At 35.8% G+C, this 23,796-nt stretch overlaps 1 protein-coding gene across 2 annotated transcripts in view; it reads right to left on the bottom strand.

Annotated features, from left to right (window-relative positions):
* Positions 1-23,796, bottom strand: part of UPP2 (uridine phosphorylase 2) — a 42,746-nt gene that overhangs the window by 12,316 nt on the left and 6,634 nt on the right. The window contains exons 1-5 of one of the 2 annotated variants that reach the window (XM_074297422.1): positions 22,455-22,612; positions 20,927-21,044; positions 11,342-11,500; positions 4,559-4,673; positions 2,078-2,287 (exon numbers count right to left, since the gene is read on the bottom strand). In XM_074297422.1, coding sequence (XP_074153523.1) covers positions 2,078-2,287; positions 4,559-4,673; positions 11,342-11,500; positions 20,927-21,004 — 562 coding nt within the window. In that variant the 5' untranslated portion in view covers positions 21,005-21,044; positions 22,455-22,612. Of the gene's footprint in view, positions 1-2,077; positions 2,288-4,558; positions 4,674-11,341; positions 11,501-20,926; positions 21,045-22,454; positions 22,613-23,796 lie in introns of those variants that run through there. The other variant, XM_074297421.1, reaches the window with a different exon arrangement.

Here is a 23,796-nt window from a genome sequence, read left to right on the forward strand (position 1 = left end):
AGAGAGACAATGTGTTCTAATGGGGAACATTGGATTTCATTCTAGTCCTGTTTTCATCACTTGCTAGCTGTATGACCATAGATAAGGCCCTTAAAATATGTTCCTTAATTTGTAAAATGGGGAAAGCATCAGATTGTTGTGGTGTCCAGCTCTTTGTGACCCTGCAGACCATAGCATACATGTTCATTTCTTGGCAAAGATACTGAAGTTTTTTGCCATTTTCTTCTCTAGTGGATTAAGGCAGAGGTTAAATGACTTGCCTAGGATCACATAGTAAAATTTTGAGGCTGCAGTTGAACTCAGTTCTTTCTGACTACAGGGCTGGCACTCTATCACTTGCTTCACCTTGCTGCCCTATGCAATCATATTCAGAACTTTAAAATCTTAAAGTATCCTATAAATGATAGATATTGTTATTAATGACAAGTAGTCAATTAATGGGGTCAGTTTATATTTTGTAAGTAGTTTGCATTTTATTCAGTACATGATGAGGAGGCAATGAAAATATTTGATCAGAAGCATGTGGAATATTAATCTGACATTAGTTTGTAATTAAATTAGAGGGGGGAGGCTGGAGGTGGTGAGAGAAGTTAAGAGGCTATTTCAATTATTGAAGTGAAAAATAATAAGGCCTGACTTAGGATGGTGAGAGGAAAATGGAAAGGAGAGAATCAATGTAACAGATATTATAGAAATAAAATAGATAAGTGGTGGTAAATAATGGTATGGGGAGTGGTATAAGGAAATAGAAAATGATAAAGGTTTTTATCCCTGATAAGTAGAACTGCAGCTCCACTAACAGAGAGAAAGAAGTTGGGAGAAAAGATGAATTTGGTGAAGATCATTTAGAGATATATTGCGTTGGAAGTGTTAATTACATATGACAGCAAAATTGTCCCACAAGGAGAGGAAAATGAATGTCTGAAGCTAAAGTGAATAATGGGACTCACTGCCCAATGAGATATAAACACTGTAAGCATAGATGCTATGAATGAGTAAGCCATAAGAATAGATTAGTTACTGGAAGACAGTATATCAATATACGTGTGTGTATGTATGTGTGTGTGTGTATGTATGTATGTAAGAGACAGAATATATGTAAGAGACAGAAAGATACATAGACACAGAGATATGGAGACACAGTGAGAAACAGGAAGATAAAATGACAGAAAGAGAGAGAGAGAAAGAGAGAGAGAGAGAGAGAGAGAGAGAGAGAGAGAGAGAGAGAGAGAGAGAGAGAGAGGCAAAGAGAGACAGAGACAAAAAGACTGAGAGGCAGAGACAGAAAGAAAGCTAGAAATAGAGGAGCCAGTAGGGAAGAAAACAAGGAAGGAGGCTGTGCAATAGGGGAACTTGAGCAATTTCAATTTCAAACTTTTCTCTTTTTACATCTTCTCTCTCCCACTTCTTTTTCCTCATTTGCTTTTCCTTTTTCTTCATTCTTAATTTTCTTACATCTTTCCCCCTTCCCTCCACAAATATTGCTTACATCTTGGAGCAAGTAAAGAAGTACAGCTCAATTCATGCCTGAGCTAGACTACCTTCTTACAATCCCTGAGTCTTTCCCAGAGTTCCCCACCCCCACCTTAACCATCTGCATAATATTAAGGTGGAAACATTTTGAGGCAGTTCCATCCCTTTGGGACTCCCATGTGTCTTTCTTTATATTTTCCAATTCCCACTGGTTCCTTCTGTCCTCTGCTTATCCTTTTAGGTTCAGGTGAGCAGCAAAAGCAATGAATGATTATGTTTTTCTTTCTCCTGAACTGCTGATTTAAATTAATGACATCAAAAGAGACATAATTTTGTTAACTTCCCTAATTGCATTTTAGTATTCAATTCGTTCTTGGAGGATTAAACCCAACCCTGAATGTAAATTCATTATGTAGGTTTCTCCACCGGTTATTATGTTCTTGTGGTCTTATGTTTTAGTAACTAGAAAAGGCTGTTTCAATTTACTTTTAATCCTCTATTATTAATTCCCTGAAGTGGGCCTTTTTACATAATTTGTAGGCTTAAATAACAGAGATGCTGACAATTTTTTGCATAGAGTCAACTGTTGATAAATTGTCCTTACCTTCATAGAAATCATAGGTACACATTGTATGCCCAATGAGTGTCGGGAACCCTGGAATTTCTTCACTACAATTGAGTAATTCTTCTGCCAATTCCTTGTCCAGCTCTGTACTTCTAGTTACCACAGTGTCCAGGACGATCTGCTCAAACTGGGGCTTAAAGAAGGAATCTACAGCTGTGTCCGTTATAACAACAGATCCAGGTTCAATCCCTGTAATGTGAACAGGAAATGTAGAAGATATGGATTGTAACAGAGCAAGTCTGAGAGCCTATTATTCATACTCTTTTCCTTTTCCACGTGAGAGCCCTTTTGGTACTTGAAGACAGCTAACACATCCTTGCTATGTGTTTTCTTCTCCAGGATAAACAAGTTATTTCTACTGATCTTTTCTCCATTTCTGGTATTTGTCAGATTGTCTTATGTCCTTCCTAAAATTGGGCTTCAGAACTGAACTCAGTACTCCAGATGTGAGTGGAAGAATAATCTTAATTTCTGAAGACTCTGCCTTATTTATTATGGCCTAAAAGAACATTAAAGAAATTTTATGTTAAGCACGGGGTCATTAAGTCATCAGTCTAATGTGGGCTAAGTACCATGAAAATTGCTAGGGATAAAAAAAAGGTCAAAATTCATCCCTGCTTACAAGTTATTATAATTATTATAATCCGTACTTGGCATATAAAAAAATCCATGTTCTAAGAGATTAAATGAATTGTTGATGGCCATGTTCCTTTGAAGTATCAGAGGTAGGATTCACATCCATGTCATCCCAACTCCAAGTCAAGTGCTCTTTTCATGGTTATTCTGTTTTGACTAGATGCCTCCAATGTCACCCTTCCAACCTGTTCACCCTGTCCAAAATCCAAATGACGTTCTATTATTCTATTGCCTCACTTCCTGCCTCTGTATTTTGCTTTTTGTGGCTAGCTGGTTGTCAAACTCCATCTTGGTCCTGTTTTCTACAGCGCCCAAAACAAATATATGGGTCCAAGAGTATCACCCATTCTTTTACTATTCCCATCTACCTCACAAGTTTATTAGGAAGAATAAAACATAATATATGCAAATATCTTTATTATTAAAAAGTGATATATAATTAAATTGACAGGCAATATGACATAGTGGATAGAAGGCTGAAAAACCCAGGGTCAAGTTCTGCTTCTGACATATGCTAACTACCTGACCATGAGTGGGTTCCAAGTTCTCAGAGGCTTCAGGAAACTAGAAGAATATAAATTGCTATGGGTTAGTCGCCAATCCTGTGTAAGTGGAGAGCCCTACATCAGCAAAATCAAAGCTGTTTCCTATCCTTAGCAAAACAAAAGAAACAAACAAAAAGCTGTTGTGAATCTAATTCTTCCCATGTAGTAATATAAGGCTAGAGAGCACATAACTACAAACAGCATGTTTACTGAGCTCCCCAAAAACAACTTCCCAATGCAAACAAAAGAATCTTTAGTTATTGATCTCTGCCCAATTCAATCTAGCTTTCACCTAACAGAGTGAACTTAAGGTGCAGGTCTTACCATGTCACTCTACTTTTCAATAAACTCCAATTGCTCTCTATTACTTCCAAGATTGGTCAGATAAGTGGCAAGTATAGAAAGCACTGGGCTTAGCACCAGGATGATTTATCTCCAGAGTTCAAATTTGGCTTCAGACTGTGTGACACTGAGCAAATTACTTAACTGTGCTTGCCTCAGTTTCCTCATCTATAAAATGAACTAGAGAAGGAAATGGCAAATTACTCCAGTATCTTTGCCAAGAAAATGCCAAATGGGGTCATGAAAAGTTGGATATGACTGAAAAATGACTGAACAGCTTCCAAGATCAAATATAAAACCTTCTGCTTGCTTTTAAAGATTCTCATAACCTGATCTCCTTCTGCCTTTAACGGCTCCTTTTCCTTCTCTATGATCTAGTGACACTGGCATAATGGTTCCTTGCATAATAATTATCTCTTGATTGCATGCCTTTCCACTAGCTATCTCTTGAGACTGGAAAGTTTTCTTACCTCTTCTCTGTTTCCTGAATTCCCTGGCTTCCTTCAAAACTCTGCTAGTTTTACCTTTCGTATGAAAGTTTTGCTAATTCCCCTTAGTGCTAATGTCTTCCTTGAGTGATATTTCCTGCATGTATTTGTTTGTACATACATTAATATGTTATCTCCTCATTTAGAATATCAGGGACTTTTTTTTGCTTTTTTTTTTTTTTTTTTTTGATTACCTCAGTGCTTTACCTAATGTCTGACACATAAAAGGTACTTAATAATTGCTTATTGACTGACTAGTAAGAAGAGGTAGGCTCTGCTATGTATCATCAAAGATTCTGCTTAGATTTTTGTATTGTTTAAATCTCCTATTTTCTTTAGGCTTCTAGGTTAATGTGCTTTATTTTGATAGTTTGATTGGTATGACAAGGTATATGCTTATACCAACTTTTATTCATTCTACTTTCATCATAGATAACTAGGCATCTTACCTATGCCCCCGGATGTGCCAATGCGGATTATTGTCACATCACAACACTTTGCATGGTGAAGGAGTTTGATGAGCTCATGCAACATTATTGAAATGGAAGGAATGCCCATGCCATGCTGTCAAGATGAAAAAAAAAGTAATCATATTTCTTTGAAATTTTCAGATTCACAAGACATATTTTATTCCTTCTTTATAAGTTAACAGTGCACAGATGAATTTATATAATCATTAAGGACTTGGCAAGACTGGGAAAGATTTAAGTCTTCTCCCACTCATATACCCCATGGTCGCTTGATGGATGGGCACATCTGGGAGTACCTGAAAAAAGGATTTCTATTCTATTTAAGTGGGGTTTGCCCTCTTGGACAGGAAAAAAAAAGACATTATGTAATCTCTAAGGGGTCATAATTATTTTACTTTTCACCAGGTGCCTTGTGAGGAAACTTTTCAAAAGAGCATTTTTCATCTTTAGTTTGATTTTTGAGAAAATATTCATGTTTTGTGACTACCATATCACTCCACTTTCTCTATTGTGCTCAGCAGAATTTGCATTTCCTTTTGTTGTTCTTATTGTACATGTTATAGTTTGTCCTTCCTTCTCAAAGAGGATAATGATATCGGAAAGATGATGCCATGACAAGTAAATGAATTGAATTTAAGTGAGGGAGGACTAGACAAGGTTACCTGCCTCACTTTCCTCTCCAAAGCCATCTGAGTCACCAGATATAGATCAGGATGGCTGGAAATGTCCCTGGATGCAGTAGGAAACCTTAGCCTTTTTAAGATAATGTCTTTAATAGGTATGATAAGTGAGAAAAGGCAGTGGGAGGTTGGGTGAGAATTGACTCAGAATCTAGGAATAAGCATCTGAAAGAATACTCTAAATCTCTGACAGAGAAAAACCAATTAAAGTAATGCTGAGATTTCAGTGACATATTTGGCAAAGATGACAAAAAAGGAAAATGGCAAATTTTATAGGAACTTCAGGGAAACAAATACATTAATAATATGTTGGTTGGTCTGCGAATTAGTATTGCCATTTTGGAAAGTAGTTTGGACTTATACATCAATAGTCACTAAACTGTGATATTGTTTGAATGATAGCATTATGAATCCTGTACATAGATATAAACATAATTCTAGATGTTTGTGTATATATTTGTGCATGCATAGATGTGTATATTTACATGTGTATAGATAGATGCCTAAGGGACCAAGGAAAAAGGAAAAAGATTCACACACAAATATATTTTAACAACTTTTTTATGGGGTGGGGACTGAAAACTAAGGGAGTACCAATGGTTGGGACTGACTGAACAAATATATGAATATAATGAAATACTATTACATCATGGGAAATAATGAAAGGGACAGATTCAGAGAAACCTGGGAAGATTTGTGTGAACTGCTGCAGAGTTAAGTGAGCAAAACCAGAAGACCAATTTATACAATAATAACAACATTATGAAAATGCAATGACCAGCAACAATTCCAGAAGATATGGGGCTGATGTAGAGTTTTGAAAATTTAATCAGTCAATAGATATTTATCATGTGCCCACTATGTGCCATAGACTACTAAAGACTTGGGATTTTAAAGGAGGCAAAAGATAATCTCTACCCTCAAGGAATGTACAATATAAAAGGGAATCAAGGAGCAAACAAATATGTACAAACAAGGTAGGTACAGAATAAATAGGAAACAAGAGAGGGAAAGGCTTTTTATATAACATGGGATTTTGGAGTGAATGGAAGTCAAAGAGGTCAGTAAGCAGTGATGGGAGGAAGACCATTCCAGGCATGAGGGACAGTCAGAGAAAATGCCTGAACATTATAGATGGAGTTTGATTCATGGAACAACAAGGAGGTAAGTATGACTGAAGCAAAGAATAAGTAGGAAGAGAGATTTTTAAAGACTGGAAATGGATTAGCTTATGAAGGGCTTTGAATGTTAAACAGGAGATTTTCTATTTGAATCTAAAGACAATGAAGAACATTGAAGTTTTAATGAATAATGGAATGGTATGGCTAATCCTTTCTTTGAGAAAAAATCATTTTGGTCACTGAATGGAGGATCAAATAGAATAGGGAGAGACCTGAGGCATACTGACTCACCAGTAGGTTATGGGACTATTCTAGGTATGAAGTAATGAGGGCCTGCACCAGAGTGGCAGCAGTGTCAGAGAAGAGAAATGGTAATACTTGAGAGATGTTGAAAAGATAAAATTGATAGGATTGAGTGGGTGGCAGATTGGATATAAGGGGTAAGAGACAGTGAAGAATTGAAAAAGACACCTATGAGCCTAAAGAACCTGGAATATAGTGTTGCCCTTTACAGTAAAAGAGAAGGTAGGAGATGAGGAGAGTTTAGGGAGAAAAATAATTACTTAAATTCTAGATGTTTTGAGTTTAACATGCCTACTAAACATTCAATTTGAGCTGTCTAAAAAGAGATTGGCAGAAAGGTCATGGATAGATAGAAAGGTCATAGGATGGATAGATTTGAAAATCATTAGCCCAGAGAAATTAAGTCCATGGGAGTTGATTATTTCACCAAGTGAAATGGTACAAAGAGAGAAAGGAGAAGAGGGGCGAAGAAAAGGGCTAGGACAGAACTATGTGCAAACTTCATGGTTAAAAGGCATCATATGATTGAGAATCCAGCTAAGGAAACTGAGGTGAGATCATAGAGAAAGGAGAACCAGGAACTCCTCAAATCTAAGAATGTATAATGGAAGAGATAGAGACAACAGGGTCAGAGACTGCAGAGAGATCAAGAATGCAAATTGAGAAAACGGTCATTGGATTTGGCAAGTAAGAGATCTTTGGGAACTTTGGAAAGGAAGTTTCAATAGAATAATGAAGTCAGAAGATGTCCTGGTAATATCTTCCTATGATTAGAGTCCAAGAGTATATAGGCTAAATTCCAATAAAACTTATGATAGAGAATGCCATCTGCATCCAGAAAGAAGTCAATAGGATCTGAATGTGGGACACAACATAGTATTTTCACCTTTTTTGTTTGTTTGCTTGATTTTTTTTCTTTCTCATTTTTTTCCTTTTTGATCTGATTTTTCGTGAGTAGCATGATAAATGTAAAAACATGTTTAGAAGAATTGCATATTTAACCTACATTTAATTATTTGATGTCATGGGGAGAAGGATGAGGAAAGAGAGAGGAGAAAAATCTAAAACACAGGGTTTTGCAAGGGTGAATGTTGAAAACTATCTTTGCATGTATTTTGAAAATAAAAAGCTATTATTTAAAAAAAATAGAGTATATTGGCTACAAAGTTAAACAACACTCCTCTATTACAACATTCAAACAGCCCCCTCTAGGCAGACCTGTTCTATGGAGGAAGTGTAATGAGAACAATGATGCACTTAGAATCAGGACAAATACGGTTTCAAGTCCCATTCCTGACACATTATCTAGTGATCAGGGGCAAGTCATTTTACTTCTCTAAATCTTAATTTCCTCATCTACAAAATGGGGATCAGAATCACTGAATTTACCTACACCCACAGAGTGGGTCATGGAGATCAAAGAGATGATACTTGTAAACCACTCTGCAAACCTTAAAGCCTTAAATAAATAAATATCAGCTATTATTTACAGGAAATTTGCTAGAAGTGAGTCTAAGAACTGGAGGTGACTCTAAAATAAACAGACTGCTGAATTGTACATTGTGCAGAGAATTTAGTGGACCTTTGTAAGTAAAACCTTTCTTATATTCCACTCATAGGCAGAAAGACATTTTGTACAAGAAAGCATATTGGGAAAGAAAGTTTGAGGGCTGGTCTGTCCTGGTAGAAGGGAGGCCTCTGTCAGTGCTTTTCAGTATGAGTTCCATTTGGAAACCCAGTGGAGAACATGATGGTTTGTTTTCAACAGGATCACCAAATAAATGAATGAATGAATGAATGAATATACTCTTATCTTTACATCACGAGAGAACATAAACTATGAAATAATCTATTTCTGGAATGTTCTGGTGAGCTAATCAATTCATCTTTCTTTTATCACATTTGATATAACCTGCTTTTCCAATTAGAATTTGAGAGAGAGGGAGAGATAGACACAGACACAGACACACAAACACACACACACACACACACACACACACACACACACACACAGAAAGAGAGAGAAAGAATTAATTTAACTCTTGGAGAGCAAGACTTGTGTCTCATGCCTCTTTTATAACTGAGCTTATGCATTGTTATTATAGGTTTCCCATTATCACTGCTGGAGCTAGCTAGAAAGAAAATATTTTCAAAGAAGGAAGCCTAGTCCTGAGGAGATGTGAATTCCCTCATTGATGAGCTGGTGAAACCAAGGTCCAAGTTGTTGACCTTAAAGCTAAACATATGTTTTGGTGACTCTTCTCTCAAGGGACACTGAACTTCGGCTGTTTTTATTTCATGATGAAGTTTTGCTCCTTCTTCTGGTGGTTTTAAATATATTTTATTAATGCTATATTTTGCTATACTTACATGATCAGACTGCCTGAACAAAGAGAAAGGTTTTGAATACCAGAAAGCAAAGCAGTGTTTTGGAAAACAAGGTGTATAGAAATACAAGTTTACCTTCAGTCTTCCTTTGAACCCAAAGTGGGCAGCATCCATGCACTTCCAAAGAGGGGAACTTACCTGTCTTTTCTTCCTCCTCATCTTCTCTTTTGTTATCATTCCCTACTCTGCTATTCTCTCCAGGAATCATTGTACCCAGAATTTGCCAAATCAGCTACAGCTATCCATATAGGCTGCTACTTAGGGAATAGAATTATGAATAATTTTCAGTGATCATCATCATGTCCTGGTAGGGAAGCTATCTGTAACAACTAGCAGACAGGAGAATTGCCACAGCTCTGCTGCAATGAGCCTTCTCTGGTCCTCTGGACACATATCAAGCCATTTTTCTTCTAAGGCCTTTATGGGCTATTGATGCTAGATGTTCTCTGCTACTACATTACAACCTTGTCCTATAGGTAGAAACAAGGTTTGTAAGGTCATGCTAAGGACATATTCTTATACATCCTTATGACATTTTGCTTCCCTGTGGACAATAGCAAAAACAATGTGTGTGGGCCAAGGGAGAGGGGATGATTTTTTGTATATAGTTCATAAAAATTGTAATTCTGTTCATTTATCTTAGGGAACTACATGTCTGCTGCTGTTAATGTATTCTAAATGCAGGAAGGTAATTTATAGGAATCCCATGAAAATGCATTAGCAGATTTTCAGTAGGGCTTATTAAAGTTTTAAACCATTGCATTAATGTGTGATTTCTAGTTGATGCATTCCTGGAATAACTGCAAATTTCCTTAGCATACTAAGAGTTCCACATTCCCCAAGATAAGAGAAGGTGTTGAAGAGAGAGAGTTGTTGAAAGGAGATGTGTATATAATAGGGACAGTTAATAGTTACCAGTGAAAAAGAAAGTAGATGTTCTTTTTGCTATATATCTTTTAATTTTTAATTTTTTTTCTTTCTGCTATTTCTAATGTGAAAAGTTTACATAATAACACACAAAATGCCCTGAAGCAATACTGAACAATATGCCCTGCCCTTTCTTTCTAATAATGAATTTGTACCTGGCAGCTTTGTGGGATTGTATCAGAAGGTCACACATCCTTGAACAGCTCAGTGAATGTGCTGGTCAGGGTAGAATAGAGTGCTACATACTTTTCTCATCCCGTGAAAGAGATACAAATACACAATGGCACAGACTCCTGTCTGGGCTTTTCTCCAGGTCCACAGGGACAGTACTAGAGTGCTGGAATAAGGGGGCAGAGGGTGCTAAGAATCACACAAGTGTTAGACCATTTACAAACATTTGTACACCTGCTGTTTTCTCTTAATGTGTGACTTCTAGTTGATGCATTCCTGGAGGAAGTGTCCAGAATGTAAAAGACAAAGACAAAAACATGCCCATCTTTAAGCAATCCCTGCTCCTGACTGGAAACCAAATCCTATCCTGCTTACCCATTCCTATAGGTAGAACCTAAAATTCCTGCTCCAGTTGAGACAACTAAATGGCATAGTAAATAGAAAGCCAGATCTGGAGTCAGGAAGCCTGAGTTTCAAATTTAGTCTTAGATACCTACTAGTTGTGTGATACTAAATAAGTCACTTTAACATTTGACTGTCTCAATTTCCTCAATTGTAAAATGGAGCTAATAATATCTTCACTCCACAGGGTGGTTGTGAGAATAAAATGGGATAATACTTATAAAGTACTATATAAATACAAGCTATTAGTAATATTCAAAGCCTTTAGTCTACTTCAGGTTTCCCAGTTGTGGTGGGCCAGACCCCTGCCCCATCCACAACCACAGAATGGACATGGCTGTTCATGTTGTTTATATGAGTGCGGAATAAACTGTGACAGTTCTAGTAACATGGAGGACCACTAATCCATTGTAATGAATGCTAAGATTTTTTGGGTCATTCCATCTTCTCTGCTATCCCCAGGCACTGCTCCCTGGGCTTTGCCATCTGCATCACACCTATTGCCTTTTAGATCTTCCTGCCACCCTGATGCTGAACCTTATACATGTTATCTCTTCCAGTTTGAGTATGAGCTCCTTGAGGATGGGTTCCTTCTCAATGTTTGTATGCTTGAGACAGCATACAGGCACAAGAACATAATACATGCTTAATAAATGTTTTTCATTGATTTATTCATCCTTTCATTCATGAAGAATCAGATTTTTTCTATCCTGCTATAATGATTTCAATAGCTTTCATGAGGTATGTGGATACAATGATTTAGTACTTACACTGATGGAAAGCACTGGGCCTGTTTTGTACATACAGTATCTGTCTGTCCCGGCACAAATGTCCTGTATATCTTCCTCACTCCCCTCAAGTCCAAGCTCTTTGTGGATAAACAGTGCAAAAGCCTTCATTCTGTTGGGGCTCCCTCCAACGCAGACAAACTGGAAAGAAAACCATCCAAAAGCTATTGTAGTAATTGATGTTGTAACTAAAGTTCAATTTGCCTCTAATGCTTCATTCTGCTCCTTAATGTGCCTTGTGCTATTGTGAGCGTATATCATAGATGTTGTTAGGCAGAGAGTGACAGTATGGTTGAGTCTAATGTGTGCTTGCCTTAGAGTCAAGAAAGATAGATGTTCAAATCTTAGGAGCTGTGTGACTATGAGTGTGTCACTGTATTTCTCTGTGCCTGTATTTTCTCTTCTGTAAAATGTAAATAGCCATCTCTTACAGTACTGACTTCACCCAGTGTTTGAGAGGATCAAATAAGTCATCCATATAAAGTGCTTTACTGTTTTTGTTCAGTCACTTTTCAGTCATATCTGATTCTTCATGACTCCATTTGGGGTTTTCTTAGCAAAGATGCTGAAGTATCTTTTCTAGCATCTTACAGATGAGGAAACTGAGGCAAATGGGATTAAGTAGTTTCCTCAGGATCATATAGCTAGTAAAGGTCTATTATTATGTATTGTCAGACTATATCTGACAATATAGTCCAGTGTAGAGCACTGTTAATCAACATAGAGAAGTTCCCCCATAAACTTGATGAGATTATAAGTATGAAAACAATTGATGGGGTACAGGGAATTCCTAGTGATCGAATAGTGAATGATGAGTAACACAACATATGGCCTACAAAGACCCTCTAGGACTTGTCTTGTCCCACTCTGCTAGAATTCAGCTCTTGAGGAATTGTTCTTCATTTTTTTCCTCAGACCTATTCCAGAACATAGCAGGGAGAGGGAGGAACAGGGATTCTTCCCCTCTGCCAACCAGAAGCATCACTAACAACTTGTAACAACATATGGCCACGGGAAACGTGCTTACACGCAGCCTGAAAAATGAATTCAAAGATGCTTCCCGAGTGCCAACTTCCTGTGTAGAAAATGGGTATTTTAATCTTCTTAGACAGTATGATTCATAGCAGCACCAGCTTAGAGAATTGCTTCATGGGTAATTCCAACTTGAGGAGTACCTGAGTTTGAGAGTTCCAGGGACTAGATCTTCTAGGGAGAAAGAATTTCCTGATGCTTCCTTTTCCTTGGAAGAGGAAGACAATGTTCTTCATTCTTGCACAGTATCCTTATTGGACCACAAATCAAATAAAAGCTTCTACTTATTCTAAAAACCCTATGGTGCCTTACCCAAATATTTCAGTTGAAAACAGTGACCTCTATAAGCAACAATTTTGGAGCAACCTTTGAAAGCATTTAGCTGAGCAAGATCTGGCAGTGTCCATTAGATACAATGACATTTGCTTCAGCAGGAGCAATATGAAAACACTGTAGTCTTAACAACATTGGAGGCATGAGTTGCCCCCACCTTTTATGTTTTTTATTGTACATGTTGCCTACACAAGTACTCCTAATAAATACTCTAGACATATGCATCTCCTATTTATATTCCTTTATTTTTATGACCTCTATGTGTGTCCATTGTCTCTGACGCTGGGTTTATTTGCCGAAGAGTACATTCCATATTTTTAAGGGAGATATTTGGTTGATGTTGGAGCTTTTGTTTTGTCTTCTATCCCAGGAAATTATTTTGCTTTGAGCTAATTATGCCCTCTGGCTTACTTTTAAAAGACAAACATATTGGCAGAGGCTCATGATGCATAAATTAAGGATGCATGCCTACTAAGTACCTTGAACCTATAGAAGCCTTCATCAAAGGGACTCAATCTTTAAGCTAGAGAGTTCCCTATATTAATATTATCATTTTTATGGCTATCATTGACTCATGACAAATATTACTCCTAGGTCATCATCTGATTCCTAACTCCCAACCATGACTGTCACTGAAAGTTCTATTCTAGGCCCTCTTTTTTTTCCTTTAATTTTTTTATCTTGGTGGTCTCTAACTCCCGTGGTTTCAATAAATATTTCTATACATATGATTCCCAAATTTATATATACAGGCTTAAACTCCTTTACTACATCACAGACTATCTATTAGATATCTCCATGTAGATATCTCTTTAGTGGCTCAAACTCAACAGGACTAAAACCCATTCTCTTCTCCCCAAATACATTCTCCCTCTACACTTAACTGCACCTAGGCTGGAAGACCCATATGCAAATCTTGTCTCAAATACTTTTAAGTTATGTGATCCTGGGCAAGGCACTTAACTTTTCTCAGCCTCATTTTCCTTATTTGTAAAATGGGGAAAATAATGGTATCTACCTCACAGAGTTGTCATGAGGTTAATATAAGATAACACACATATGTATATTATATACATTGTATATTATACATAAATTTTTTGTAAACTTTGACATATTCTATAAATGTTAGCTACTACTATTATTATTTTGATCTCCTAGATTTGCAAACTCTAATAATCTTTGATTCTTCACTATCTTACCTCCATATCTGAATGGTTGCCAACACCTACAAATTCTACCCTGACATCATCTTCTTACATCATCTTATTCTCTCCACTCAAATGACTATTATATTTAGTTAGGCTCTCATCAACTCTTATTTAACACTATTGAAATTGTCTCCTAATTTTTCTTTTTTCTCTAATCCATCCTCCACAGAGTTGTCAAAATGTTCTTCATAAAGCCAGATCTGACCATGTCACCTCTCTCTAACTTCTAGGATAAGTTATGAATTCTCCACATTGATAAAACTTTTCATATTCTAGCTTCAAATTTACATTTCCTGACTTAATTTCTTTTATTCACTTTCATGTATTCTAGGTTACAATGAAATTGGTTAATTGTTTTTCCTTGAATTCAGAATTCTATCTCTCATTTCTATACCTTTTCCCATCCCCCAAATCTACATAATGTTTTCCTCAGTTTCTTAGAATCCCTACCTTCTTTTAAAGCTCACCTCATATATACCTTTTTAAAAAAAAAGACCTTGGATTTTTAAAAATGGATAAATATATTTCAATAAAATTTATTTTATTTGTAGCCCTACATATTTTAGGTTATGTACTTTAAAAAATTATTCTGAGGTGTCCACAAGTTTTAGAACTCTTGTCCTTAAGGAACTTTCCCAGTTTATTTAGTTATTCTTGATCTCAGCTTCAAATTGTTTTACATTTATTTACTTGTTTATTTGTCTTATCCCCTAATGAAACATAAGTTCCTTATAAGTAGGATCAGTTGTTCATTTTTTTCTTGCTTTTCTAGTGCCTAAGATGGGACTCACCCCTTATGGAAACTCCTTAAATATTAGTCAGTGTTGGAGATTTTAACATTATTTTCTTAAGCTTTTAGATAGTCTAGTTGCATGATGTGCTCCTATCTACTACTACTACTACTACTACTACTACTACTACTACTACTACCACTACTACTACTACTACTACTACTACTACTACTACTACTACTACTACCACTACTACTACTACTACGACTATTGCTACTACAGTTATTGCTGCTGCTGCTGCTACTGCTCTTACTGCTACTACTATTCTCTTTTGCTGATCTCCATGGAGCCATTTTTGTAATTCTTTGGCTTATTTACCAGTGGAGTAGTAGTTGTAATCATCTGTAACTCAATTTAGATTTAAAGACTGGGTAGAAAAAGAAGTAAAACCATGAGCTAAGTTGAGGTTTTGAGTTATCTGTGGATTATCATTCAATTTCCTCCTCTGTTATCATGAAAAGCCAAGAGTTGGCTTGAGATCTAAATGTATGCAGGCTATTTTTTTGCAAAGTGTGATAGTTTCTAAATAAACTCATTGTCTAATACCAGTGAATGTAAATTACTATGATTTGTATTGATCATGAAACCCAAACAGATATTAGAATAGTTTGTGGTTTGATTTCTCCTTTGAACTATAGCTATTGCTACAATCAACAGGCATTACTGGATGTTGCTGGAGCCATAAAGATGATATGGTCAGACAGAAAAAGCTTAGATAAGACTTTGTACTGACAATCCTTAAAACCAAAGTCCTAAATCAGAGGCACTAGCATTTCAACTATAGATCTGATTTTCAATTAACTGCTTAAGTGGGAAGCTGAACATGGCTGGAGACCACCAACATTGACCTTGATGGTCACTAATCAGTCAAAGCCTCAAATGACTTTTTTCATTTGTCCTTGTTCACTCCAGAAAAACGAATGTGTAGAGAAAACAAGAAAAGTTACTGATAAAATTGACTTAGCTTTTAGTATAAGATATACTATATCTCATCCTCAGTATTTATTTTTTAAAAAAGAAAGAAATATCTAAAATTAAGTTTCCTATTTTACAGGTCTCATAGGCTTATTGCATCATTCTAAATTGTAAGTGTGCTTTTTCACATATTTATTATTCTTCCAGCTTTATGTTCAATGTCTTGGGGGCAATTTGGCTTATGTGGGTCTCTCACCAAGTTTTCTGTAACTTACATAGGATTAACCATGTGTTCCATTGGCATCTAGGAAATGTCAAGAGATCTAAAGGAACTTCTCCTCTATGCCACATGGCATGGACTTCCTGGGGAGAATTTATTGGAAAACAGAAACAACAACAACAAAAAAAAGGAAAACAGAGACAAAGGGAACAAAGGATGGTAAGCATTGATGAGTTGCTATTTTTATTATGTGAAGGACAAGATCACAGATTTATCAAAGTTTCAAAGTAGCACATGAATCAGAAATTCACCTTTTTACCTTATAAGTCTATGAAGTTGCCTAAAAACATCTGGGAAGATTACAAAATTATGCTTATGGTAGCGATCTCACCAGCATTTTAAAAACAAAACTTTCTATGAGTTCATAGACAGACACTCACAGACATTTGCTTTGATTTTGTAGATAATATTATTAACAAGGATGACATTTTATACAGACAGAGCTAAAAAGGCCAATATTGGTTTGATATTGTGAAAGGTTGTTCTTTGATTAGCACCTATAATTTAACTGAAATCCCTTTGGCTATTTGAAACAAAGACCATCTATTTAGACAATTTTTTTTGTTTTTTGTTTGTTTGTTTGTTTGTTTTTTGGTTTTTATTTTGGTGGAACCTGTTGAATCTGTTATATCAATAGATAACCATTTATTAAGAGACTACTATGAACCAGGGACTATGGTAAACACTATATAAAAAAACAAAAAAATGAAACAATCCCTACTCTCAAGAAATTTTTTATTTTAATATCATTTAATGTCATTTTATTTTAATAAAATTGACTTTAATGCTAACTCCAGTGGGAACTCTTAATTATGGTGTTTAAAAGAGTGCTCAGCAAATAGTAAATTCTCTATAAATATATAGATGGATCTTAAGGGAAGTTTTCCAATTGAACTAGCTCATCCATGTCAAGAATTCATAAGTATGTTGATTAGCTGAAATGAAAATCCCTTTGATCCCCAGACCTTGGCTTGGCAGTTCCTGCAACACTAGGAAACTAGATGAATTTGGGATACTTGTTGTCTAAGGCTTTGCCTCACTTCTATGATCTCTTCCTTTCTAACATATCATATCAGTTTCTAATATCCTGTTTTATTTTGAATGTACCTTAGCATCTTTACAATCAAAAATCCATCATTTTTAGATTTTTGCTTTGTTTTTTGTAATACAGGAATATGGTCCAACAGGACAATACACTATTGACCATAGACTTCAGTGTGGATGACTACTTAATTCAAAGAGTTGATAATTGTGAAGATTGAAGGAAATAATTTCTTAAACTGTAGGGTTTCCGAGGCTCAAAATTGGTTGTGCTTTTGTTATAGTATTATAGAACACAATTTTTAAAGTTTAACTGGACTTTAGAGATTATATGCTCCAAACCACTCATTTTGCACATGAGGAGACTAGGTTCTTAGAGTTGACATGATTTGTCCAACGTTACACAGGCAGTTAAGTGTCAATCCCAAGATTTGAACTCAATTTACTGCTTCCTCTTGTCCAGTTGTACTGATACGGCTGAAGATAGCGCTATATATCTGTGTATCTATTAGGATTGGAAAAGCTTTGAATTATTTTTGTGTCTATATTGTTTATATTTTCTAGAATAATTTTTTATCTCAAGTAGGACTGCTGCTATGAAATTTAAAGTCAAGCAATCAATAAATTGACCCTACAAAATGTCAAAGCATCTCTATAAGGAAAAAGAATGATGAAAGAAAAGCATTTCTAAACATGAATCCGACGGTTGGTTTTTCCAGCCAGAGTTAGAGCAGCACAAATTCACAAAAGGAGAAGGAATATGATACATACTTATGGAAAGAAGAATGATAGAGACCCTGGAAGAGAGGTACAAGATTGATACTAGGTAGATTGCCAAATGGGTAGGCTGCAGAAGGAAGAAGGCTAAAATGGGAGAATAAATCCTCCCAGCTCACTACCTGATAGTATCTGATTTTAACTTCTTGTTCTTGCTAACTATGAGTTAAATTTTGTGGCAAACATGCTGCTGAAGGACAGCAAGGGATATCAAGACACTCTAAATTCAGCTTGCTGGGACAAAGTTCTCACCACTCTGCTCTAATTATGGCTCTACCTATAGGTTCCAGTTAATACTAAAAAGATTCTTTCATTTTCTCCTTTCATCTGCCTATAGCTTCTCCAACCAAAGCTTCAGGTCCAACAGGTAGCTATATTTTGAAAATCTCCTTTGCTTCCCTACTGCAATATAACAATTCAGTTTAATGCTTTTTGACCAGACCTGTGATTTCATTGGTATCATAGAACAGATTTGGGAACTATTGATAAGGAAAAACCCTCTACCAGTGCCAACCAATGCCATTCTCCAGGTTAGATTCTGAGTTTCCCTGTGGCATTGAAAGTTTAAGTAACTCACCCACAGACATACAGATAGATGCCAGAGACGTGACTTGAATCCTGATTCCATTACTCCAGTTTGCTCTTTTCTATTATAAACTAAATGTATAAACTATATAATATGTATTATAATAGAAGGTTCTTTGATTATATGGAAGTGACACAGGTAAAAAAAAATGTCTTAGTCATTGGGAAATCCATATAATGGAGCACACAGGTGAGAATTCAAGCTTTGGTGTATGGAAGCAGTAAGGTCAATAGCAATAACAATAATAATAATAATAACAATAATAATAATAATAGCCATTTATGTAGCACTTACTATATATATATATGTATATATATACATATATATTTAGCTACTCATGTAGTATTATGTAGTAGTAATAATAATAATAGCTTATGTAGCATTTTAAGGTTTACAAAATGCTTTACAAATGTTATCATACTTTTTCCCTCACAACAATCCTGGAGGTATGGAGGTAGATGGTGATAAAGAGACCAAGGCTCAGAGAAGTTAAGCCACTTGCTGAGGTCACATAGCTGGTAAGTGTTTGAGGGTGGATTAAACTTGAGTGTTTTTTATTCCAGGCCCAGTCCTCTATTTGCCTCCTAGCAGTCTCCTAAAGCCTCCTTCCTGTATCAGGGTGAATAGAGGGAATGCTGAGATCAAACTCTTAGATGCTGATGATGTGGCACTTAGGGTTTAGCCCAGGTCCTATAATGTATGACAGCATGGTATAGCAGAAAGATTGGTGATTTACTTATTCTTACAATCAGGAAACCCTGAGTTCTAATTCTATCTCAGGTCCTTGCTGTCTATAACACCACAAACGAGGCAAGTAACCTTTCAGAGGATGTTTCCTTTTCAAAATTGGTGTAATAATAATCCTTGTAATAACTACTCCATAGGGTGGTTTTGAAAAAAAATTTTTGCAAACTTTCAAGAGCTTTATAGAAGAATTATTACAGGTGAAACAAATGGTACACAGAAAAGATCTTTCTCAAGCAAAGAACTATGTATTCTGAATTGGAACCAGCCTTAGAAATTATCCTTTCCTTGTTTTATAGACAAAGAAAATGAGCTCCATGAAGGGGAACTGTGTTGCCTGAGCTCACATAAGCAAGATTCAGGTTCAGATTCTTTGAGTCTAAATGTAATAATCTTCCCATTTTGCCATACCCCTGAAAAAGAGCCTGAGCTATTTTTAGCTATGAAACCAAGACAACATCCAAAGTTTGGACCCTTAACATCCAGTAATAACATTTGTGTTCTAGTGTCATAGACCACATGGTTTTAGCAAGATGAGAGTTAGGGTGCTACTATTTATGTGCTAGGTTGTGATAAGAGGTGGGCATTCTGCTTCTAGTTCTGTCCTTCATTAGCCTTGTCTTCTTGAATAAGTGTTGGGTAGCCTCTGTGAGCCTCAGTTCCCAACTCTGTTCAAGATTATAATAATATCATAAGGATATTTTGAGGAACAATTAAGATATTGATGAAATGAAAATGAAATTGAAAATAAGCACTACACAGCTATACTGCATTATCCATTCATTTAATTGTTTAATTTATGTTCCTGCTTATAATTCTTCCCCACTAAGGCCATCCTTAGAAGAATGCAATGCCTAGAGAAAATCACAGTTATCATGCTCCAGGGATATCTTCATTCAAGGGAAATCTAGTGAGAAGCATCATTAAGAACAACCTAGATCAACAGAACTTAGCTTAAGCATCAAGGACAATAGGTGAGAAATTCATTACATTTTATAGAAAATAGTCTACCAAACAGATATCATAAAAGGGCAATATACAGCTTGAAGGGCATGTTTGAGAGGGGGGAGGAGGAAAGGACACAGTTGTCAGTGAGCCAGCCTATCTTTCCATGTTGCCTTGGTGATAATGGAAGGAAGATGGGAGAGCTCAGGGCTGATTTTGAATGAGCACAACAGTTTTTGTTTCAGCAAAAGGTATGATGTGATTCTTCCCCTACTTTCCTCCTTTTATATCCCCGAATCACTGTGTAGTCTTAGTGATCCTGTCCCCAAACTATGTCTGCTTCTCTCCACCAAAGGCCCAGGTTTCAAGACAATTGCTTTTAACATAATAAAGATGGGTGTTTGTATTGGTGGATGGCAAATTTCTTGGAAAAGCAACAAATCTAAATAATGTCATCTGAGTCATTATATTTTTTAAAAAGTAAAATTAAGTTTTATTTTTCTCTATTAGTTTGATAACATAGGGGTTAATGATTTGAGCATTATGGGAATTCAGATACACTTATAATTTTAGACCTGAAATAATGATCTACTAGACCCTCAATGCTTTTGTCAATTCCCAAACTCTGAGCACTCTTGAGGTTTAGTACTATTTCCTATGTTCCTGGGTAAGAATAACCCATACATATATACTTGTATTTAAATTACCTTGGGAGTTTTTATGTCTCATTGGGGATGGAAAAGGATTGTTCTATTACTGGATAAATTTGGAATAACTTCAGAAAATGAAATTGGCTTCAGCGCCTATAAGGATCCTGACTTATTCTTTTAGTACTAAATGTGACATTCAGGTAACATAAGTTAAAATGTGAAGTAGCAAATCAGTATTTCCTAGTATTCTAGATATATTATTTACCTTTACATCACCAAACATGGCTGGAAAGTTATGTGTCTTTGTTCCTAAATCCAAATGGTAAAGAATATCTTCATCCATAGAATCCAGGTGAGGGTTTTTAACATGGACAAACTTATTTCTGGGGGAGGAAAAGGAGAATTAATGTAGAAAAAGTCAGGGGATAATTCCCAAACAAAAGAGAAAAAATATATTGAAATATATCATGAAATATAATCATGTTGGTTTCCCAATATGGTTTATATGCATATTGTCATCTCTCATCTCTCACAAACATTGAGTTGGGATCAGATTATTTGTTGAGATTCCTGAAGTCTGATCCTTCCCCTCACCCCAACACAAGAAATTTTAAAAGTTGCAGCTTATGTGGAATCTTCTCAAAAAAAAAAAAAAAGAGAGAGAGAGAGATGCTTTTTCATTCATTTTGTCAATAGTCATAATTGAAGGAGCTATTCTTTATTCTTTGACTAGCTGTAGGCCCCAAAGTATTATAGCAGTAAAGGATCATAACCAAGATGAAACAAATGAATAAGGATAATCTTAGAAGTAAAAAGGAAAACTGGTTTGGAAGGGCAAGAAAAGATTCTTCATGAGGCCTTTGCTGAGTCTCCCAAAACTAGTAGTCTCTCCCTACAAAATCTTCTTGTTTATAGTGTGAATATACTTACATATATTCTTGTCTCTTCTGACTGACTCTAAGCTCCTTGAAGACAAGCCTTATTTTTGTTTTTGTTTTTGAATCCTCAGTGTTCACAATGCCTGACACTGTAGATGCTTAATGAATGTTTATTGAGTAATTAATAACAGCATACATAGTTCTTGAGAGATAAAAGAATAATGAGGAGAAATGGAGAATAAAAAAGATGGGGGAAAAGATGACATAGATAAAAAACAAAGTCAGAAAGTCTATTTGTCATAAACAACTGGAAGTATAAAAGGAAAAAAAAAACCCAGGAGAAGGAATAAAGAATGGAAATAATAATAACAAAAAAAAAAAAAAAACAAAAAAACAAGGGCCAGATAAGAAGCAGAAAAATGAAAAGCAGCAAATCTTTTGTCCTAGGAGCATCTTTCTAATAAGAGATCAGAAGCTCTAAATAGATGTATATGTGTATGTGTATGTGTGTGTGAATGTGTGTGTGTGTGTGTGTGTGTGTGTAAGAGTCAGGCAGAGAGGAGAGAGAGAAAGAAAGATTGAAGAAAGAGACAGATAGGGAGACAAAGAAAACAGAGACAGAGAGATGGAGAGGCAGAGGCAGAGGGACAGAGACAGGCACATGGAGAGACAGAAAGAGCCACAAGACAGAGACAAAGATGCAGAAAAGAGAAAGGGAAACTATACAAAGAAAGACAGAGATAGAGAGATAAACAGAAGCAGAGGAGATTATATACTGAATGACCAAATGTCTAAATATAAAATAATGAGTCAAGAAATAAGGGATGCTATCCTAATATCTCCAATTGTAAAAAAAAAAAAAAAAAAAAAAAAATTAAGATAATAGTTAATACTTGATTTCACCATATAACTCACCTTCCCTTAGTACTTCAATCTTTTCCTAGATCAAATGTTGACTTCAGAACACAGTCTTCAAGTCTCTCCACCTTCCCTATCTGCTTTCATCTCAGCTGTAACCCAAACCATAACTTCCTTTCTATTTCACTTTACCTTTTAATGACTTATTGCACATAGTGTTATTTCTACCTCTTGAGTTTTTGTAAATCACAGTTTCAGTTCTGACTCATCACAGATGCTACCTGATTTTTACCAACTATTCACACCTAAATAAACACAAACTTCACCTGAGTCAATAATTTCATAGCAGCCTGCAGGAAGCAAAACTGATTGCTCCACTTTTCCAGATTTCCCCTGCTCATTCTCTGGGGAAAGAGTTCCTAGAAAGAAATCCAAAAATGAAATCACAAGATAAAGAGATGCCAACCCCCCCCCAAAAAAAAAAAGAAACAAAGAAGAGTGGATAATGCACATTTAGGAGAGTCAGCTTTTGAATAATCAAATCATATACTTTTCTCAATATACAACAAGGGAAATCTGTTCACTGTCCTATTTATAACTGAAGTTCAAATCAAATATTATCCTCCAGAGGCCAATCTCCTAATATTTAGGATCCACCTTTGACTTCTATAGAAAATTTTCTTGGATGGCAAAGGAGGAAGGTCAACAGCTATACATGAGTTGATCGAAAGGGCTCTTTTATGTATATATATATATTTAGTGGGTTTTAGTGGGTTTTATATATATTTAGTGGGAAAATATATATATATATATATATATATTTAGTGGGTTTTTCTCATTACTTTGGCATACAGTTCTCACACAGGAAAAAATACTTAATATCTCCTGGTAGAGGTTGATGATCTCCTCATTTATAGGGAAAGGAATAAACACTGATTAAGCTTAAACTATATTTTGGACATTGTGACACTTCACAAATATTATTTTGTGATACTACCAACAAAACATAGGAGGTAGGTGCAATCATTATCTTCATTTTACATTTGAAGAAACAGGTAGATAGGAGTTAAGTGACTTGCCTAGGACTATACACCTAATCAATGTTTGATACCAGATTTGAACTCAGGTCTTCTTGAGTCCAGATCTACTATTCTAATTCTGGTGCCACCTTGATGCCCCTGTAAAATGAAAGGATAAGGTCCCTTCCAGCTCCAGATTCATGATCCTCTTTTATTAGCATTCAATTTGAATCATTACACAGGGATTATCAAAAAATCAGCTTCGAATAATCAAGTTGACTATATATACTTTTCTTAACATACAACAAGGGAAATCTGCTCCCTGTCCTATTTATAACTGAAGTTCAAATCAAATATTCTCCAGAGGCAAATCTCCTAAT

The sequence above is a fragment of the Sminthopsis crassicaudata genome, chromosome 3 (genome assembly GCF_048593235.1).
Source record: "Sminthopsis crassicaudata isolate SCR6 chromosome 3, ASM4859323v1, whole genome shotgun sequence".
NCBI classification, from domain to species: domain Eukaryota; kingdom Metazoa; phylum Chordata; class Mammalia; order Dasyuromorphia; family Dasyuridae; genus Sminthopsis; species Sminthopsis crassicaudata.